Source organism: Melospiza melodia, chromosome 28 (assembly GCF_035770615.1).
Source record: "Melospiza melodia melodia isolate bMelMel2 chromosome 28, bMelMel2.pri, whole genome shotgun sequence".
Taxonomy (NCBI): domain Eukaryota; kingdom Metazoa; phylum Chordata; class Aves; order Passeriformes; family Passerellidae; genus Melospiza; species Melospiza melodia.
In genome coordinates, this window is record NC_086221.1 from 4988444 (window position 1) to 5008581 (window position 20138).

The 20138-nt window shown below is 46.5% G+C and overlaps 1 protein-coding gene across 2 annotated transcripts; it reads right to left on the reverse strand.

Annotated features, from left to right (window-relative positions):
* Positions 1–908: 908 nt before the first annotated feature.
* Positions 909–19812, reverse strand: PFKFB2 (6-phosphofructo-2-kinase/fructose-2,6-biphosphatase 2). 2 transcript variants are annotated; one of them, XM_063178225.1, is made up of 16 exons: positions 19710–19812; positions 19007–19132; positions 18819–18915; positions 18446–18512; positions 18248–18322; positions 18093–18149; positions 17550–17674; positions 15770–15977; positions 13217–13363; positions 11945–12049; positions 11164–11293; positions 8171–8233; positions 7571–7644; positions 6061–6279; positions 4353–4416; positions 909–2981 (listed from the first exon to the last, which is right to left on the reverse strand). In XM_063178225.1, the coding sequence occupies exons 1-15, from the start codon at positions 19771–19773 to the stop codon at positions 4390–4392; spliced, it is 1584 nt and encodes a 527-aa protein (XP_063034295.1). In that variant the 5' UTR covers positions 19774–19812; the 3' UTR covers positions 909–2981; positions 4353–4389. The 2 variants fall into 2 exon arrangements, with proteins under 2 accessions (XP_063034295.1, XP_063034296.1); XM_063178226.1 differs by lacking the exons at positions 4353–4416; positions 6061–6279.
* Positions 19813–20138: the final 326 nt, after the last annotated feature.

Consider the following 20138-nt stretch of genomic DNA (forward strand, 5'->3'; position numbering starts at 1 on the left):
ATGCCTCAGCTAAACCCCAACCCCTCATTTTTTATCATGACACACTTTCTCTTTAATCATCCGGCCCGAACTTCTGTCATTGGTATCAATAAATCCCCCCTCTAACAAACCACCCATCGCTCCAAGCACCACCCCCTGAACCTGACCATGAACTGAAGCTCCTCTGACCAATTTTCAAGCCCATCCTTGCTAGGAATCCCACTAATCCTCATCTCAATAACATTCCCAGCTCTCCTACTACCTTGGCAGCCAGGCTGGGCTGGGTTTCAGTGTCACCTACCCGAGCTGCTGGGAAGGGGACACCTGGCACAGGTGACAGCTCTGAGGTGACAGCAGTGTACACAGAGCAGCCAGCCAGGCTGGCCTGAACTCTTTTCCCCCATTTTGCAGTTTTTCCCAGATTTAAGAGCAGCTTTTAGCCCAAGTACTCCTTTTTCTCTGCAGTGACACACACAGGGGCAGGCAGGCCCCACTGAAGGTGACAGCAGCCAGCTCCACCTGTGCTGCTTGAAACAGAGGCACAGAAATTCAGGGGCTCACAAAACCCTCCCCAAGTCCCGGGGAAATGCTCAGGAAGGTGCCAGGCTCACATTCACACCCCCAAATTTACATTCACACCCCCAAATCCACCAGGCTGTGGCACTGACGCCACTGACAGCGCGAGCTGTTCCACCAAAAAACATCTCTAAAAACCCTCGTTGTGCAAGGCCTGTTTGTTCTGGGGTGTTTGCAGGCCCAGTGCCAAGGGAAATCAGGTGGTTTCAAGGAAATCCCTGGCACAGGGAGCTGCCAGGAGGTGCCCACTGGCATCACCCCAGCCCTGCAGCCCCTCAGGGCAATGATCTGCTCCCAGATTTGCTGCTCTGCTCCAGGTATGTTTGCTTTAAACCATTTCTCAAGGCTAAAAATGCAGGAGGAAAAAGCTTTAATTAAAGCACTGAGGCACAAACACTGCAGAGAAAGATGGAATTCCACCCCACAGCCCCCAAAAGGAGCCAAACTGCAAAACACCAGATTTTCAGCAGTGATTAAAAAACAAAAGTCACGACCACCAACAACAAATCAACAGCGACATTCACAAATCCCAGCAGGTAAAAATATAGATTTTTTTTTTTTGTCTCCTTACAATCATTTACTACTCAGTGATATGAACATCTTGAACTCTTCAGCAAGTTATCCCAGCATTTTTGTGTGTAAACATCCTACAGTACATTTTCCACTCCTTTTTCCAGAGCAGGAGGGGTTTGGTCAGAGCAGCCAGCCTGACAAGGACGGGTTTGTGCGTTCAGAGCACTTTGGAGTGTGACAGTCAGGACTGCCATGGACAGGCTCTAAATCTCTTCCTTCAACTTTTTTTTTTTATTTTTTCTGGTTTATTTCTAAACATAAAAACATTTAAAATCCAAAACCAGACCTGGGGGGGGGGGGGGAAACCCTGAGGAGAAAAACAAATAGAAACTCAATTTTTCACCAGCAAATTTCACCCTTTTGTGGCACAACTGCTTTAGATCAACACATTTTTCCGCTCCTCAGAAATCCTGAGGGGTCCAGATTTGTGCCTTGGTCCTCTCTATCTCAGTTTTATCAAATTACAACTCTGGGAGTGTTGAAAACAACCAAGTTTGAGCTCAAAATGCCCAGGTTAAGCCTCAAGCTCTGGGGTTGCTGAGTTCCTCCACAACCAGGGCATATTTTCCCTGCTGTGGGTATATCCAACATTTATTTACACATTTAAAATAAGCAACTTCTGGGGCCCAGAATTGCTCAGATAAATCCTGGAGTCATTTGGGAACAGCAGGTCCAGAACAGCTTTTTGTTCTGGACCCAAATGTTCCTTTTTTCACCCAACCTGAGGGTCCTGCCCTTATTGCAAGAACAGCTGGAGTGGGGTAAAATGGAGTTTGGCAAAATGCAAGTCAAGACTTGTGGGAGAGAACTGAAAATTGGGGTTTGGTGGGGATTTAAGGGAAGGATTTAAGTTAAGACACGGCCACACAGAGCTGCAAACTCTACAACAGCTTAAAACTATGAAAGGCAGCATTGGGAACATTCACAGCTTATTCAGAGGCAAGTTAAAAGCTTGTTGTTGGGCCTAAAAATTTGGTGTAAAATAAAGAAAACTGGTAAAAACCCTTGTGCTTCCTGCAAACCCTGCCCAGGAGCCCTGCTGGTCCCAGCCACGCTCCCATTTTTGGGGGTAAATGGATAAAAACACCCCAAAAATGCAGGAAAAATGAGTGAGAGGATGGAGTTTTGGTAGGGAGGAGAAGCTAAAATAGGGGTTGAGATGGGATTTAAAGCACTGGGAGCTGTGCTGATCCCAGAGAGGGGCAGGAGGGTTCATTCCCATCTTTCCCTCACAGGAGGCAGCCCATGGGATGGATTTCTGGGTGTCAGATCCAAGAAAAAGCCTGGAACAAACATCCAAGCCAAAAGGAACTGGCTCAGATTGGGGGATTCACAGCAGCACTCAAGGAGGGAAAGTCAAACCCTACCAGGAGCTCCCTGGATGGCTGAAAACCAGAAAAAAAAATTGAGTTTGAACTTGGAAATAACTTGGAAATGGAGAAATAAAACCCGGGGGATTTGGCCTGGAAATGCCTTTTCCAAAGAAAAGCTGCCTCAGTGAGTGAAAACATGATTATTTTGTCCTCCCACTGTGGTTAATTTGGGCTCCTGGCCAGGAGGAAAGGCGTGGGACACGATTTCAACACCCGGGGACGCGCTGGCTTGGGAGCACTAAAAGCAGCTTGGAAAAATCTCCACAGGAAATCATCTCCAGCCCCATGGACAGACAATGCAGCATTTGGAAAGAAAAAAAGACACAGACAGGCTCTAGAATCACAGTTCAAGGCAAGTGCTGGCCAGGGTGGCTCACGGTGCCCCAGGGATGCTCCAGCCCCGGCTCCTCCTGGTGCTGGAATTCCCAGCTGGATCCAAGGGGAAAGCAGGAACTCCTACACGCCCAAAGTGGCCATTTTCTGCAGGGAAAAGAGAAACAGGAGAGGTCACAGCAAGGAAGGCAGGAGGGGGTAAAGCAGGAGGCAGCTCAGCTCACGGAGAGGTGAGGCCAGCTCCATGGAGCTGCTGCCCAGGGCAGGAACCACCTCAGGATTTGCTCCATCCCTTCCATCCAAGCACAAAAATATGGGAAATGTGTGTAGTGACACCCACAAAGGGGTAGTTTTACATTTTTGGCTTTAAGACATCCACAGCATGGCATGGCAAAAAGCTGATAGGCCAAGAAATGCTTATAGTGTATTGTAATTAGGAAATAATTGGCTTCTGGTTGTGACAGTGTGAATTATAATATCTGTGTTGTCTCACCCTTCAAATAAGACTGAAGATGGAATAAAAGTTTTTAAACACCTCTCAGTTGCCCCATCTCTAGGTCAGGAAAAGGTATTGTCTGACACACAAAGACCTGTTTCATTCTTTACATCACCCTTCAGTGATTTTTTAAGATTTTCTAAGCCTTCTGATGTTTATATTCTTGTAGCAAACTTTCTCACACACTTTCTGTAAATAACTGATTGTTTTGCATTCTTTCATGGAGGAAGAGAAATTTGATGGACTGTTGGTTTGCCCAGTGTCATTGGAGAGGGGGCACTGTCACCCTCCAATCCAGGGTCACTTTTATAAATGTTGGAGTCAGAAAACAAACTTTCCCTTTTCTTCTTCACCTTGAGAGCAGCAGTGTGCACTTGTGTTGTTTTGTGTCCTGTAGTGACACTTCAGCCTCCTGCCAAACCCTGAAGGGTTTTCCCATCTCAGCCTGAGCCCACACAAGCTCAGAGAGGTGGAGAAGCTCAGGAATAGGCAGGCAGGTTGGTTACTCAGGGTTTCTCACTTTTATTCCCCTTCTCCATGGGGAATCCCACTGCCAGAACCACCCAAGAACCATCACAGTGACCACCTTGTAAATTAACCACAACAAATAGAGAGCTTTGATTAAACTCCTTCCTCTGCCTCACTCAGGGCCCAACAGACACCAGGAACACACTCAGACAGTGAAAATCAACAACAAATCCACAATCCAGTGACTCCTACAAAATCCCTGAGAGCAGCAATGTCACCACACCCTGTCCTGGGACACTCAGCTGGGATCCTGCCCTGCTCAGCACCATGATCCATCCCATGTCCTGCTCCAGGCATGGAGCAAGCTGGGCTAAAACCACAATTTCCAGCAGCCAAGCCCAGTTGGAGCCCCTGGATCAGCAGGCTCAGCCCCCACTGAGGTCCCCCAAAACCTCAGGTTTTATCCAGCACAAGATTCCTTCTGCTCCATGGGTTTGTCTTTGCCCAGGGTGGTTTCCATGCAACAGGAATCAAGAGAAATCCAACTTACTAACCCCAAAGAGAGCACACCCAAGCTGCTTGCAGTGGTGCTCAGAGGCAAGCATTTCCCTCTGGAGGCTGCAAAGGAAACAGAGAAGCACAGCAGGGCTCAAAGTGCATCTTACAGAGACTGAAATAGGAAAAGCAGCAAAGCAAATGAGGGAGGAATGAAGCAGCCCCAAAATTTCCTGTGAGCCCAGGGCAGGGTTGTGGAGCAGCAGGAGGTGATAGAAGGCAGGGACAGCACTGGGCTGCAGTAAAAAACTGGGACAAAAAGGGTATTGATAACTTTTCCAATCAGGTTTTGGCCCAGAAGCAAAACCCTATCCAGAATGAAACCCTGTGGCACTGATGGAAACCTGCCTGTGTGGAGCCTGACTGTGAAAAACTGGCACCACAATTCCAGTTAGATAGGGGGATTTGGATGTTTTGGGGTTGGTTTTGAAGGGGTTTTTCAGTTGGTTTTTTTTCTTAATCCAACCCAGGCTGGATAATTTCCATGCAGAAAAAGACACACTGCTCACAATCCTGGGCAGGGTCTGGATTTTGGAGACAACTGTCACGAACATATTTTATGAAAAATCCTTTTGCTAGGATTTTTCTCCTGAGAAGCCTGAGAGGCCTCAGAAACGAAATATAAACAATGGTTATCTGCTGCTGTGGAATGCAACAGGTGCATCTGTGATTGGTCTCATGTGGCTGTTTTTAATTAATGGCCAATCACAGTCAGCTGGCTTGGACTCTCTGGTCAGTCACAAGATTTTATCATTCTTTTTCTATTCTTAGCTAGCCTTCTGATGAAATCCTTTCTTCTATTCTTTAGTGTAGTTTTAATATATAATTTTCTTTTAATATAATATATATAAAATAGATATTATATATAAAATAATATAATATATATAATATAAAATAATATATACTTATATATAATAGAAAATAATATAATAAATCAGCCTTCTGAAACAAGGAGTCAAGATTCTCATCTCTTCCCTTGTTGGGGTTGCCTGCAAATTCAACAGAGGACCCTGAGCAATGGTGGGGAGGGGGAGCAGAGGGATGGCACCACCTGGACAGTGACTTCCAGCTGTGGCTGCTCGGCCCCTTTTTGACCTTCCAGGGATGGGAAAGGCCCCTGTCAAAACCCTGTGGCACTGATGGAAATCTGCCTGTGTAGAGCCTGACTCTGAAAAACTGGCACCAGAATTCCAGCTGGATTGGGGAATTTGGATGTTTTGGGGTTGGTTTTGAAGGGGTTTTTCAGTTGTTTTTTGTCCTTAATCCAACCCAGGCTGGATAATTTCCATGCAGAAACGGAGACCCTGCTCAAGATCCTGGGTCTGGATTTTGGGGAGGACCCTGGGTGATGGTGGGGAGGGGGAGCAGAGGGAGGGCACCACCTGGACAGTGACTTCCAGCTGTGGCTGCTCAGCCCCTTCTTGACCTTCCAGTGGTGGGAGAGGCCCTCGAGCTTCCAGGGATGCCAAAACCCCGTGGCACTGATGGAAACCTGCCTGTGTGGAGCCTGACTCTGAAAGACTGGCACCACAATTTCAGCTGGATTGGGGAATTTGGATGTTTTGGAGTTGGTTTTGAAGGGCTTTTACAATTAATCCAACCCAGGCTGGATAATTTCCATGCAGAAGCGGAGACCCTGCTCAAGCTCCTGGGCAGGGCCTGGATTTCGGGCAATGGTGGGGAGGAAGAGCAAAGGGATGGTACCACCTGGACAGAGACTTCCAGCTGTGGCTGCTCAGCCCCTTCTCCAGCTTCCAGGGATGGGAGAGGCCCTCGAGCATCCAGGGATGGGAGAGGCCCCAGCAGGTGCAGGGGTTTGCTGCCCAGGCTGTGGTGCCGCGGGCGCTTTACGGTGTCGGCGCTGGCCCGCGGGGTAAAGCTGTTCCTCCTCATCCTCACAGGGCTCTGCCTGCTGGGGAGGTCGTGCTGATCCCACACAGAGGGAATCACCAGGAATGAAAAGGGGGAACCAGAGTTTAAAGGCACGAACGTCACACACCTCCAGCAGCCCTCCCTGAGCGACCCCGCACCGGGCTGGGCCTTCCCCAGCTCAGCACCGGCTTGGAAACAACTTCATCCAGCTTGGAGACAACTGCAAAGTGGTTTTTCAGCAGTTTTACTTCCCTTTGGGACTTTTGTTTTGCTTAGGTGGCTCTGTTTGGGTGGTGGGTTTTTTTTATTTTTTTGTTTGTTTGTTTTTCTCTCTGCACGAAGAATTTAAGTGAAAAAAAAAAAAAAGCAAATAGAAAACTCTCCCTTCTTCCTGCTTCTTCTGCCCCAAAACAGCTGTGTTACCCAAGCAAAGCAAAGAACAGAAGCAGCCTCCAAGTGGGCAGCAATGATTTCCATGCAGGGGTCACAGAGAAGTTGGAAAAGTGATAAATCCCAGAGTGGTTGGGGTTGGAAGAACCTTTAAGCATCACCTAATCCAACTCCCTGTGAGCTGGAAACCACAAGGATCCACACAAATCATGCCCAATGTCCTCAGTTTGGCATCTGACAGAGCCTCCAGGCACAGCTGCAGGTTCCCAATATCCCCATTCCCTCAGCACAAAGGAATAACCAGATCCCAGCCCAAGGGACCTTCATAAACTACAACAAAAAGCCTGAATGGATAAAACCTAAAATCAGATGCATTCAGAGTTCCTGTGAGCCAGCAGAGCTGGTTTGTGCTCTCTAATTGGGGGAATTAATTAGAGGCAATCACTGAGGTTTTCCTTACAGTCCCTTTGGAAAACAGGGTTTGCAAAGTCAAGGCCCTCAGAGATCTCCCCCAGACTTTTGAGGTAGTTACAAGGTTAAACAGCCATTTAAACAATGCCAACAGTCATTTAAACAATGGCAGAGAGAGGATTTCAGAAAGAGAAAACTCATCAAGACAAGGAGAAAAATCCACTTTAACCCTTTTGCCAAGTCTTTTTGAAATTACCAATAAGCATCAGCAACAAACACTGCACTGAAAACTGAGAGCAAAACCTGGAGTTTATAATCTTATACCCTAAACTTGCCCATTTCTGTTCCCTACAACAGCTCTGAAAAATATCCCCACTGGCCTGGGAGGCACCTTAAAATTAATTCTGATTTTTGGGGGTTATTTCTCCCAAAATAGAGAATCCTTCTGCTCACTGAAAGGCACCAGGCAGTTCTAGCAAGTGTTTTAAGTGTTTTGTGGCTTGTTTTGGAAAAGGTGGGGCCAGAGGGGTGCAGCAAAACTTACTGAGTTCAGGGAGGGCTTTTCCCGGTGGGTGTTCACTGCCTCCACACCCATGGAAATTGTCTCCACTTTGCAGCCTTCACCCCAGAGAAAGAGAAATTTATATGAGTAATTTATTAACAAAACAGCAGGGAAAATGCACAGGAATGAATCTCTTATTTATAAAAATAACACAGATCATAAATCCACAGTTCACCCCGCAAACAGAATTTTACACTTGGTGGCTTTTAAGTGTGAGAGCACAGCCCCGAGTTGTTTGGGCTGCACAGAAAAGCCAATTTTAACTGACTGCACCCCAAGTTTGGAGGCACAGCCTTGCTGACCCACAAAAATTGGGAAAAAAATTGGGAAAAATTGGGAAAATCCAATTGTTTAAAAGAGAGGTCAGGGAAGAAGACCCTGCACCTCCACATCTGCTCCCCAGAACCCTTTTCCTTGTAATTTATTGTATATTAACCAGGAAATAACCTCTTGATGTATTACCAAAGCTTCTAGAGCATGGCCAGGTGCTGCCACACATGGACCCAAACCTCCCACAACTTCCCCCCCACACAAACCAGGAGAGGAATTCAAATTAAAAATGAGAATAAAGCAGTTATTTACCATAGGCAACAGGTGTGAGCTTGAAAATGGTGTGGAGGGGGCAGCGCAGGTAGGGCAGCTCATCTAGGGCACAAAAAGGTGTTTTGGGGTCACCTGGGATGCCACAGCCCCCCTGTCCCCACCCCAGCCCCACAGCAGCACTGGGATGTCCCTGCCCACCACAGAGGGTCAAACTAAACCCTTTTAAGGGTCTTTTTAACCCAAATCATTCCAGGATTGAATGGGAATTGTCCTTGGAGTGAGGGTCTGTGGATGGCACTCAGATGAAACCCTTTTAAGGGTCTTTTTAACCCAAATCATTCCAGGATTGAATGGGAATTGTGCTGGGGATGAGAACCTGTGGATGGCACCCAGATTAAACCATTTTAATGGTTTCTATACCCAAAGTATTCTAGGATTGAATAGGAATTTTCCTGGGGATGAGAACCTGTGAATGGCACCCAGATTAAACCATTTTAAGGGTCTTCTAAACCCAAATCATTCTGGGATTGAATGGGAATTGTCCTGGGAGTGAGAGCCTGTGGATGGCACTCAGATTAAACCCTTTTAAGGGTCTTTTTAACCCAATAATTCCAGGATTGAATGGGAATTCTGCTGGGAATGGGAGCCTGTGGATGGTACTCAGGCACTCAAGATTAAACCATTTTAAGGGTTCTTTTACCCCAAACAATTCCAGGATTAAATGGGAACTGTGCTGGGAACCTGTGGATGACACCCAGATTAAACCATTTTAAGGGTTCTTTTAACCCAAACTATTCCAGGAATGAATGGGAATTGTCCTGGGAATGAGAACCTGTGGATGACACCTAGATTAATCCCTTTTAAGGCTGTTTTTAACCCAAACCATTCTGGGATTGAATGGGAATTCTGCTGGGAATGGGAGCCTGTGGATGGCATCCAGAATAAATCCTTTTAAGGGTTTTTGTACCCAAACTATTCTAGGATTGAATGGGAACTGTCCTGGGAGTGAGAGCCTGTGGATGGCACCCAGAGAGTCACAGAAAATCAAAATACAGGAGCTGGGAATGACTAAACCCTTTTAAGGGTCTTTTTAACCCAAACCATTCCAGGACTGAATGGGAATTGTGCTGGGGATAACAGCCTATGGATGGCACCCAGATTAAACCATTTTAAGGGTCCTTTTACCCCAAACTATTCCAGGACTGAATGGGAATTGTGCTGGGAATGGGAGCCTGTGGATGGCACCCAGATTAAACCATTTTAAGGGTCTTTTTAACCCAAACTATTCTGGGATTGAATGGGAATTGTCCTAAGAATGACAGCCTGTGGATGGCACCCAGATTAAAAACACCTTTTAAGGGTTTTTATACCCAAACTATTCTAGGATTGAATGGGAACTGTCCTGGGAGTGAGAGCCTGTGGATGGCACCCACAGAGTCACTCAGGACAGCAGTGAGGCACAGAAAATCAAAATACAGGAGCTGGGAATGACTAAACCCTTTTAAGGGTCTTTTTAACCCAAACTATTCTGGGATTGAATGGGAATTGTGCTGGGGATGACAGCCTATGGATGGCACCCAGATTAAAAACACCTTTTAAGGGTTTTTATACCCAAACTATTCTAGGATTGAATGGGAACTGTCCTGGGAGTGAGAGCCTGTGGATGGCACCCAGAGAGTCACTCAGGACAGCAGGGAGACACAGAAAATCAAAATACAGGAGCTGGGAATGAGAGAGGAGGCCAGGCTGGCTCAGGGCTCTCCAACACCGGGCAGTGCTGGGTCAGGGGTTGGATCCCACCCTCTAAAAGGGCTTTTCCAACCCAAATAATTCCATAATTCCACTTGCAGTGCCCAGGGCCAGCCAGAGGAAACCTCTTCAACGGCACAGGGCTGGGAAAGCACCTCAGCAACAGCTGCCCACAGGAGATTTATTCAGAGCTGTATTTGAAAGTTTATGAAGTTTTTTAGAAGTTTATTAACGTCATTAAAAGTTTTATGAAGCTCTAGTGCCACTCACTGGAGCTTGCAGGACACTGGAACATTCCAGGTGTGTGTGCTGTGCAAGAAATCAGCATTTCCCTGGGGTGGAGCACTCCTGCCACCCCTTCCAGGCCACTGAGGCTCTTAAATTCATCAGAAAATGATGAATTTTTATTTTCCTTTCCATTAAAAACCAATCCTCTACACATTCTGCTGAAAACAGCTTCAGAAACAACATCTGGGCAGCAAAACAGCAGCACATCCCTGGGGAGCTCCTTGCACTGCTGCAATTCAAGGGTTAAACCACTGCTGAAAAATTTCCTTTCCTCCTTTTTTAAACAGCTTGTTAAAAAAAAACCCCACCTTGTTAAAATAAAAATAAAATAAAATAAAAATAAAATACAAATAAAATAAAAATAAAATAAAAATAAAATACAAATAAAATACAAATAAAATACAAATAAAATAAAAATAAAATAAAAATAAAATAAAAATAAAATAAAAATAAAATAAAATACAAAAATAAAATAAAAATTTAAAAAATAAAAATAAAATAAAAATAAAAATAATCCACCCAGTCATTCCAAACCACCCTCCCAAAAACCCCATGAGGTTAAACCACTGCTAAAACGTTTCCTTTCCTCCTTTTTTAAATAGCTTGTTAAGAAACCCCCACCTGGTTAAAAAAATAAAAATAAAATAAAAACAAAATAAAAAATAGAATAAAAATAAAATAAAAATTAAAAAAATAAAATAAAATAAAAATAAAATAAAAATCCACCCAGTCATTCCAAAGCACCCTCTCAAAACCCCATGAGGTTAAACCACTGCTGAAACATTTCTTTTCCTCCTTTTTTAAACAGCTTGTTAAGAAACCCCCACCTAGTTAAAAAAATAAAAATAAAAAAATAAAAAAAAATAAAATAAAAATTAAAATAAATAGAATAAAAATAAAATAAAATTAAAAAATCCACCCAGTCATTGCAAACCACCCTCCCAAAAACCCCATGAGGGGAAGCAGGGACAGGAGCCATCCCTTTATTTTTGTACCTGCACTCTTGTCAAGAAAATAAGCCAGGAGGCACCTCATAACTGCCTGGTGGGAGATAACCAGGACATTTCCTTGCCTTTCCAGCTCCATAATTACTGGCTCCAGGCGCTGCACCAAGTCCTGGTAGGACTGGAAAACCAAACAGGAACTGGTCAAGGGGTTGTGTAAACACAGGGTTAAACAGAGGTGGCAATTAACACAGTCACATTCAGGGAAATATCAGTCAAAGCAGCAGAAAGTTCAAGGAGGTTATGGGTGGTGGGGTAAAAATAGTACAAAAAAAAAGCCAAAAAAAGGCAACAGCAGAAAGTGAAATTCGGTGTCAGAAGCCTCAGACTGTGGGAGGGCTCGGATTACTGGGAACTCAATGAGTGCAGTCAGGGAAAAAACCAAATAAAATAGTAAATGATTCATTTAAACAGGTTGTGAAGCAAAGCCAGAAATGACTCCAGGCCGCACCCAGGATAATTTTGTTTCCCAGGTGGTTTCTCAGTGACAATTCTGGGATGCAGAAACCCCTTGGTGGTGTCTGAGGGCAGCACCCAGCAAGCGGCCAAATGAATGGATTGAAAATGGATCTGCACACCCCAATGGGGGAAATCAAGAAACATTTCCCCCAAAAGACAACTGGGAACACTAATGCTTTCATTAGGATGAAAATTTGCAATTTTGCATACAGATATTGGCAGAATAACTTCAAATGGAATCAGTTTTAAGTCCAACCCCCACATAAATGTTTGTTCCACTGCACTGTGTGTTGTTGCTTTTTAGGGTCCTCACCTCCCCTCCAGGGTAACGATAAAGATATTTCTCCTGATCCCTCATGGCAAACTCCTCTGGATACTTGGCTTCAATTTCTGCATAGGTCATTTCTTCACAGACCCCCTGAGGGAAGGAAAAACTGCTTACCACAAACAAACCTCATTTCATCAGAGGGCCGGCAGGGAGGGCACGAAAAGCAGAGGCTGAGGCCGAGATCCCTTTTTGGCATGGAAATTTTAGGTGTTGCAAGTGACCCAGCCCTGCCCCTGCGTGGGTGCCAGGCTGGTTTGAAGAGGCTGGGCTTTGGCTTTTATCTCAAAACCAAAAAAAAGATTACATCCCTGGTGTTTGCCAGGGATGACAAATGAGCCCTCACCTCCCCAGCAACCAGCCTGCAATTTCCTGAGGGAATCAGAGTGGGAGCAGCAACCTTTGGCCAGGCAGGAGGGTGTGACAGATGTCTGGGATGTTCAGTGCTCTTTTCCTCCTCCACACCACCTGGAATATATCCCCTGGCAGCTCTGAGCACTCTAAGCCCTCTAAAAACCACCCCAAACCCCATCCGGGAAGGCTGAGCTCCATTAATACAAAAACATGGCTATAAATCAACAGAAATTGTGGGGTTTAGTTTGTTTTTTCTCTGCTTTTGTTGGGGTTAAGATTGAAGGCACTTGAGATGTTTAGACTTTGGTGTTTATTGCTTCTTATTAGTGCTACAGCCTCACAGCCATGAGTTCTGTCTTTTATTAGTAAGGTATAGAATGGTAAATTATTTTTTGTTATAAGGTTTTTAAGGCTAAACTATTTAATTAAGAAATGATACCTAGATTATTTTCCTTTTTAACCCAATAACGGATCTCTTGAAGCCCATAGTTTGGACTTTCCTGTTTAATTATAAAATACCACCCAAACTCATGGAGAAGAAAAGGAGGAGGAAAAGGAGGAGGAAAAGGAGGAGGAAAAGGAGGAGGAGAACAACAACAACCTGTCTCCACCCTCAAATCTCCATCTTGCTTCATATTTATTACTATATTCTAACCCTCTAAACTTTAAGTTTTCTACTCTGTGACATGACACACTTCTAACCATCTCCACACCTGTAATCCCAGTGCTATTCATCAATTTTTCTCCACAGTCTTTGGTCCAATGCAGTGCTCTGCACAGAAAGTTGAAAATTCTCACCATCCAGGGTTCCAACACAAATCAGCTGGGTTTGTGGTGATTAATTTGCCTTTAAACATCACTCCCCACCTAGAAAAGCTGAGTTTTTTTAAGCAGCCTCTCACTCACAGCATCAATCTCGTTGAGGATCTTCCACTGCTCATAGAGCACGCCCAGGCACTCTGCTGTCTGGATTGTCCTCTTCAGCTGGCTCGTCCACACCTTCAGGTCCACGATCTCCTGCTCCTCAATGAACTTCTTCAGAGCATGGGAAAACTGGGGAGAAAAGCCCCAGGGAGGTTAGGGGGAGGGTGATGCCTTTTTGGGCTCCCTGAAAACACAGGTCGGACTAAATTAAGGGAATAAAAAGCAGGTATATTTATTGAATATAAATATTCAGGTGTATTTAGGGCAGGAAAAGCCCCACAAGGGGACTACACCCAAAAATGGTCTATAGGTCACAGGTTTTCACTCTTTTATAAATTTGGTCTATTTGCATGTTGGGCGTTAATCCTCCAATTACAGCTTCAGGTAATGAAATAATTTATCCTCAGATAATGAAGTAATTTATTCTCAGTTTGCTGCCCACAACTCACTTCTGTTTCCATTTCTGGGGCCTGAGGCAGTGAGGTGTCCCTGATTTCCAGGCCTGGAGAGGAATTGCTGTGTCTGCCCAAAATGGCAAAGCAGCAGCTCACAATGAATATGGAGTTTACAGTTATGCAATAAAGAACTGCAGGATTACAAATATATTAAATGCAAAAAAGCTGAAATCCTAAGGCATTGAGGGGGCAGGGGAGCTGCAGCTGCTCAGAGCATACTTGGGGATGTGGAGCCTGATGCCTTCAGATTTTAACCTTTCTAATTTACTTTAACCTTTATAATTTTCAAATCCTGTACTGCATTTGTGCCCAACTCTAAACTCCATATAAAGGGTTAACTACCATCCTCACATTTTCAGGCAAAACAATCCCTCTGGGCTTGGAATTCAAGGAGAAAAGGGTGAACAAAAGTGAACTGGGGGTATCTGACTTCATTACCTGGAGCTGTAATTGCAGAATTAACCCCTGATACGCAAATGGACCAAACTTATTTCAGTCTGAAAAACTCACGACCATCATTTCATCTTGGGTGCAGCTTCTGACTGCCCAAGGTGTAACTATTTAGGCCTTTAATAAATATCTACTCTTATTTTCTTAGTCTTGTCCAGCCCCAGAGTGATCTGGAACAGAGTAAAAAGAATAAATCAGGTATTTATTGAAAGGCAATAAAACAGGTATTTATTGAAAAGCCTTTAAAGGATACAAGAGCCTGGACAGGGCTACACCCAGGATGGGTCCCAGTCATGAGTTTTTACACTTTTATAAGTTTTGGTCCATTTCCATATTGGGGTTAATTGTCCCATTACAGCTTCAGGTCATGAAGTCCCAACCCCCTGCTTTGCTCCCCTCAATTCACTCTTGTTTATGCTTTTTGATTCCCCAGCTGGAAAAGGATTCTTTAGTCTAACTACCCTGTTTGAAAACCAGATACAGTTTATATCAGAATGTATTTTCAATAAGATATTACTTATACTCTAATGTTACTATTTCCAACATTTCTGTTTTGCTTTTTCAACTGTACTTAGGAGCATTTTCTGATTCTATTAAACTGTATTTTTCAGTTGAGTCTTATTTTGAAAGTCTAAGTTATGTAAGGCTTCAGAAAGGGATGTTGGGGGATCAGCCTGGCCCAGGAAGAGGAATTTGCTGCAATAATCTGTAAAGACTGAAAAGGTGATGCATATGTAGTGAAAGCCAAAGCAGATGATTCTGCAGTGATTAGGACAGAATATGAAGGAGATGCTGCTGTAGAGAGAAAATGATAGATGATAAAAGTGTTGAGAAAAGGTCAGGAATTGTAAAGGAATTGAATGTGTCAGGCAGCACCGATAGAACAAGAGGACACAGTCTCAAGCTGCACCAAGAGAAATTTAGGTTGAATATTAGGAAAAAGTATTTTACTGAAGGAGTGATAAAGTTCTGGAATGGCTGCCTGGGGAGGTGGTGGAGTCACCATTCCTATGTGTTTAAAAAAAGACTGGATGTGGCACTGGGTGCCATGGTTAGGGCTGGGTTGGACTCAATGATCTTAAAGATCTCTTCCAACCTGGTGATTCTGTGAAGAGAACTTACTAACAGTTTATGGTGCTGTTCACAGGGGTCCCAGGATGAGGGAAGAGACGAGGATCTGACTCCATGTCTCAGAAGGCTGATTTATTATTTTATGATATATATTATATTAAAACTATACTAAAAGAATAGAAGAAAGGATTTCATCAGAAGGCTGGCAAGCAAAAGAAAAGAATGGAAGGAATAACAAAATCCTGTGTCTGACCAGAGAGTCCAAGCCAGCTGGAATGTGATTGGCCATTAATTAGAAACAACCCCATGAGACCAATCACAGATGCACCTGTTGCATCCCACAGCAGCAGATAACCATTGTTCACATTTTGTTCCTGAGGCCTCTCAGCTTCTCAGGAGAAAAAAATCCTAAGGAAAGGATTTGTCACAAAACACATCTGTGCCAACACCTCATACAAAGCTCAGAGCCCCACACTGAGCCAGCACAGAGTCTGAGAAACCCAAAAGCTAAAACTGAAGGGGTAACCACTCCAAGGCATCAGCCCTGGCTCCCACATACCTGCTTGCCCCGGGGTGACAGCCCAGAGTCCCCTCCAATCCTGCCCAGGAGGTTGTACTCGCTCTCGCCGTGGCGGCACAGGTAGATGGTGCGCGGCTGCACGTGGATGTTCATCAGGTAATAGACAATTTTGCTCTGGATGTAATCCTGCACTCGGTTCACCAGGAACCTCTGGCCCACGTTGATCACTTTAATGAAGGAGAGATCTCTGCAGTGGATATAAAATAAAAACAGCCACCTGGGTGGTTTGTTTGAAGTAATTGACAGTTTTACTCTGGATGTAGCCCTGTGTGACCGTGTTCACAGGGGTCCAAGGATGAGGGAAGAGGTGAGGATCTGACTCCACGTTTCAGAAGGCTGATTTATTATTTTATGATATGTATTATATTAAAACTATACTAAAAGAATAGAAGAAAGGATTCCATCAGAAGGCCAGCTAAGAATAGAATAGGAAAGAATGATAACAAAGCTTCTGTCTCAGACAGAGCGTCTGAGCCAGCTGACTGTGATTGGCCATTAATTAGAAACAACCCCATGAGACCAATCACAGATGCACCTGTTGCATTCCACAGCAGCAGATAACCATTGTTTACATTTTATTCCTAAAACTCTTAGGATTTTTTCCTCTCAGCTTCTCAGGAGGAAAAAATCCTAAGGAAAGGATTTTTCATAAAACACGTCTGTGAGGGTGCTGCACTCAGCTCACCAGGAACCGCTGCCCTATGTTGATCACTTTAATGAAGGAGAGATCTCTGGAGTGGATATAAAATAAAATAAAACCACCAAACATGGGTGGCTTGTTTGAAGTAATAGACAATTTTATACTGGATGTAATCCTGCACTCAGTTCACCAGACCCACGTTAACCACTTTAATGAGGAGAGATCTCTGCAGTGGATATAAAATAAAAACACCCACATGGGTGGTTTGAAAAATGAGGCAGGAGCACCTGGTGTCACCCAGCTACTGCTCCTCTAGGAAGGGTAGGACAGGCTCTGAACTGCTGGGTTTAAAAATCCTGCCCTGAATGGGCACCCCTGGATCCCTGGGAGTGACCAAAACCAGGCTGGACAGGGTTTGGAGCAGCCTGGGAGAGTGGGAGGTGTCCCTGCCCATGGCTCTTAGAGATGGGCTTGGAGATCCCATCCAACCCAAACCATCCTGTGATTCACCTGCACACAGAGAAAAATCCCTTCAAATCTCACTGGGGACCTGTGATCCACCTGCACACAGAGAAAAATCCCTTCAAATCTCACTGGGGACCTGTGATCCACCTGCACACAGAGAAAAATCCCTTCAAATCTCACTGGGGACCTGTGATCCACCTGCACACTGAGAAAAATCCCTTCAGATCTCACTGGGGACCTGTGATTCTGCAGCACACAGAGAAAAATCCCTTCAAATCTCACTGGGGACCTGTGATCCACCTGCACACAGAGAAAAATCCCTTCAAATCTCACTGGGGACCTGTAATCCACCTGCACACAGAGAAAAATCCCTTCAAATCTCACTGGGGACCTGTGATTCTGCAGCACACAGAGAAAAATCCCTTCAAATCTCACTGGGGACCTGTGATCCACCTGCACACAGAGAAAAATCCCTTCAAATCTCACTGGGGACCTGTGATTCTGCAGCACACAGAGAAAAATCCCTTCAAATCTCACCGGGCACCTGTGATCCACCTGCACACAGCCACACCTGGGGAGGGCAGAGGTGTTGGAGCACCCTGACAGCAAAGCAGCTCATGTTGCTATAAGGGATGTGCCAAGGGATTTGCTTACTTGTCATAAGCATCCGGGTCCAGGGGCTGGTAGGTGACCTTGTAGCACTCAATCCTCTTCAGGAAATCGTCCATCACATTCTCCCTGTGCCTCTCTGGGTAGTCAGGGCTGGAAACTTTCACCTCCTGCCCAACAGACAGCTGTGAGTTAAGCAAACTCAAGAGAGAACAAAAGATGAATAACATTCCCCCCCTTTTGAAACAAATCCACATTGTTTAACGCTGCCCCGAGGAAAAACCTGCTCCTGGAGAGGAAACAAAGGGCGACTCTTAAGGCACTGAAGTGGTTGGCCCTGACAGACACCCTGGCTCAGAGCTCTGCCCTCCCTCCCTGGCCAGCACAGCTTCAAGGTCACCCATTGCCGGCTCCGCTCGGTTCCCACATTCTCACATAACGGCATCTCTGGCTTTTAATAAACCTGCAAATCCCAGCTGCTTATTGGGCAGGTGAAAGGCAAGAGGGAGCTCCCTGAGCCTGTGACCTTGCACTGAGCAGCACCCAAACTCCCACAGCAGCCCAGCCTGGGAAGGGGGCAGCACCCACCAGGATGTTGGCAGCGATGACCTCTGGATCATCACAGACAGACTCCACGAAAAACACCTGGGGAAAAGGCAAGGGAGCACATTCAGAGCCAGAACTCCTGTGCCAGGGAGCCACAGAGACTGCAAATTAAACCACACACACGGCTAAAGCACTACCTTGAAAGCATTTTCCTTAGCAAAGTTCAAGATCAGGTCCCGGCGCTCCCGAGTTGTGTTGGTCGCATCGAACACCTGGCAGAAAACGAGGAAGGGGCACTGAACATCTTAAGCCTTTTAACCCCCAAATCAGGTGCCTGAACACCCCAGATCTGAACTGCCCTGATGTCAAGCTATTTTTAGTGCAGAGGATCTTACAGCTATTTGCCCACACTCCTCCAAGAGATAAGACTTCACATCTTCCAGAGCCACCAGGGCACAGCGTCTGCGGGACAGAAATAGGGATGGTCACAGCTGATGGAAAGCATTCCCACAGCAAAGCTTCTGAGCCAGCAGGGAGGGGTTCAAGCACCTCCCTCACAGCCCTGCACCGTCGTAAGGGCCCCAAAAATCTTGGGGCACCAAGATCTGAGCTTTGTGCCACCCCAAACTCCCACGTCCATCCCTGGCAGGATCCCTGCACAGCCTGTGCTGTTCCTTTTCCCTTCCCCAGGGACTCTGGGTTATTTTCTGCTCCTCACACCCACAGCCTGCCAAAACTCCAGTGCCCCCAGCCCTGCCAGGGACTCACTTGCGGATTTCCATGGCCTCTTTGTTGTCGTGCCTGAAGAAGTCGTAGGACTTGTAGGACTTCACTGCCTCACGCCGATACACCCCTAAATTAAACACTTCACACACGGGAGAGGGGAGGGTGAGGACATTCCTCTGGCAGGGATGTGCCAGCACGGGACAGGGGTGTCCCCACACACAGCCACCTACCTCTGGTGGGCACCCCGATCCAGTTGAGGTAGCGGGTGAGCTTTTTGGACATGTAGGTCTTGCCCCTGGCAGGCAGCCCGATCATCACGATCAGCGTCGGGGAGTTGGTCATGTAGGAAGCCCATGCTGCAAAAACAAAAAAAAACCAAAAAAAACCCCAAACAACCCCAAAACGGCATCAGGGGCGCTGGAGAGCATAAAGTGAGACTCAGCACGGCGTTATCCCATCTCCTGGTGGATAAACACCTACAAGCATCCCAGGACGGGCTGGCTTTGTGTCCTTGTCATTAATGAGCTGCTGTGACCGCTCTGTGGTCTCCAGGTGTTTGTTAATGAGGCAGCACCGCTGCCTAATGGGGCTTTCAGCGTTAACAGCATTTCCCGCCCGGGCAGCACCGTCAAGGGCGAACCAAAGATGTTTTTAACAAAACGGTCACGTTCCCTCGGGGAACAGCCCGAGCCGGCTCCCAAAGCGCCCGCGGAGAGGCGGATTTGGGGCGAAAAGCTCGGGATGGGGATGGATGCAGCATCCGGGAGGATGGGGACAGGGAAACGCGGGAGGGGACAGCAGGGCAGGGGACAGGACGGGATCCGCGCGGGAGGAGACAGCCAGGACAGGGACGCGAGGCTCGGGGCGAACGCGCAGCCCTATCCCCCCCTCCCGGTGCCGGTTCCGTTCCTTCCCGGCCCCGCGGTTACTCACAGCACTGCTTCTCGCCGGCCCTGCCCCGCGGGGCCCCGCCGCCGCCCCGCAGCGCCGCCGACATGGCTCCGCTCCGCCGCCCCGCCGCATGCAAATCGCATGCAAATGAGCGGCGGGGCTCGCGCGCACGGCGGAGCGGCGGCGAACGGAAACCGGGCACCGAACACGCGGGAAAAGGGGCGCGGCGGGGCGGGAAAAAGCGGCCCGCGTCACGCGCGCGGGGGCGCGCGCTGGATGCAAATGAGACCGGGAGGGCGGGGCAACTGTTCGCTGTATGCAAATGAGACCGGGAGGGCGGGACAACTGTTCGCTGTATGCAAATGAGACCGGGAGGGCGGGACAACCGTTGGCTGCATGCAAATAAGACCGGGCGGGAGGGAGAGCCGCGCGCTCTATGCAAATAAGATCTGGAGGGCGGGGCAACTATTT

Bases quoted from the DNA above. Each gene is read 5' to 3' on its own strand.
- PFKFB2 (XM_063178225.1), bottom strand. From the start codon at position 19,773: ATGTCGGCGGCGCTGCGGGGCGGCGGCGGGGCCCCGCGGGGCAGGGCC. The intron at 18,513-18,818 runs GTGAGTCCCTGG...TCTGTCCCGCAG, and splicing joins GAGGCCATGGAAATCCGCAA to ACGCTGTGCCCTGGTGGCTC. The intron at 11,294-11,944 runs GTGAGGACCCTA...TTGGTTTTCCAG, and splicing joins ATCGTTACCCTGGAGGGGAG to TCCTACCAGGACTTGGTGCA.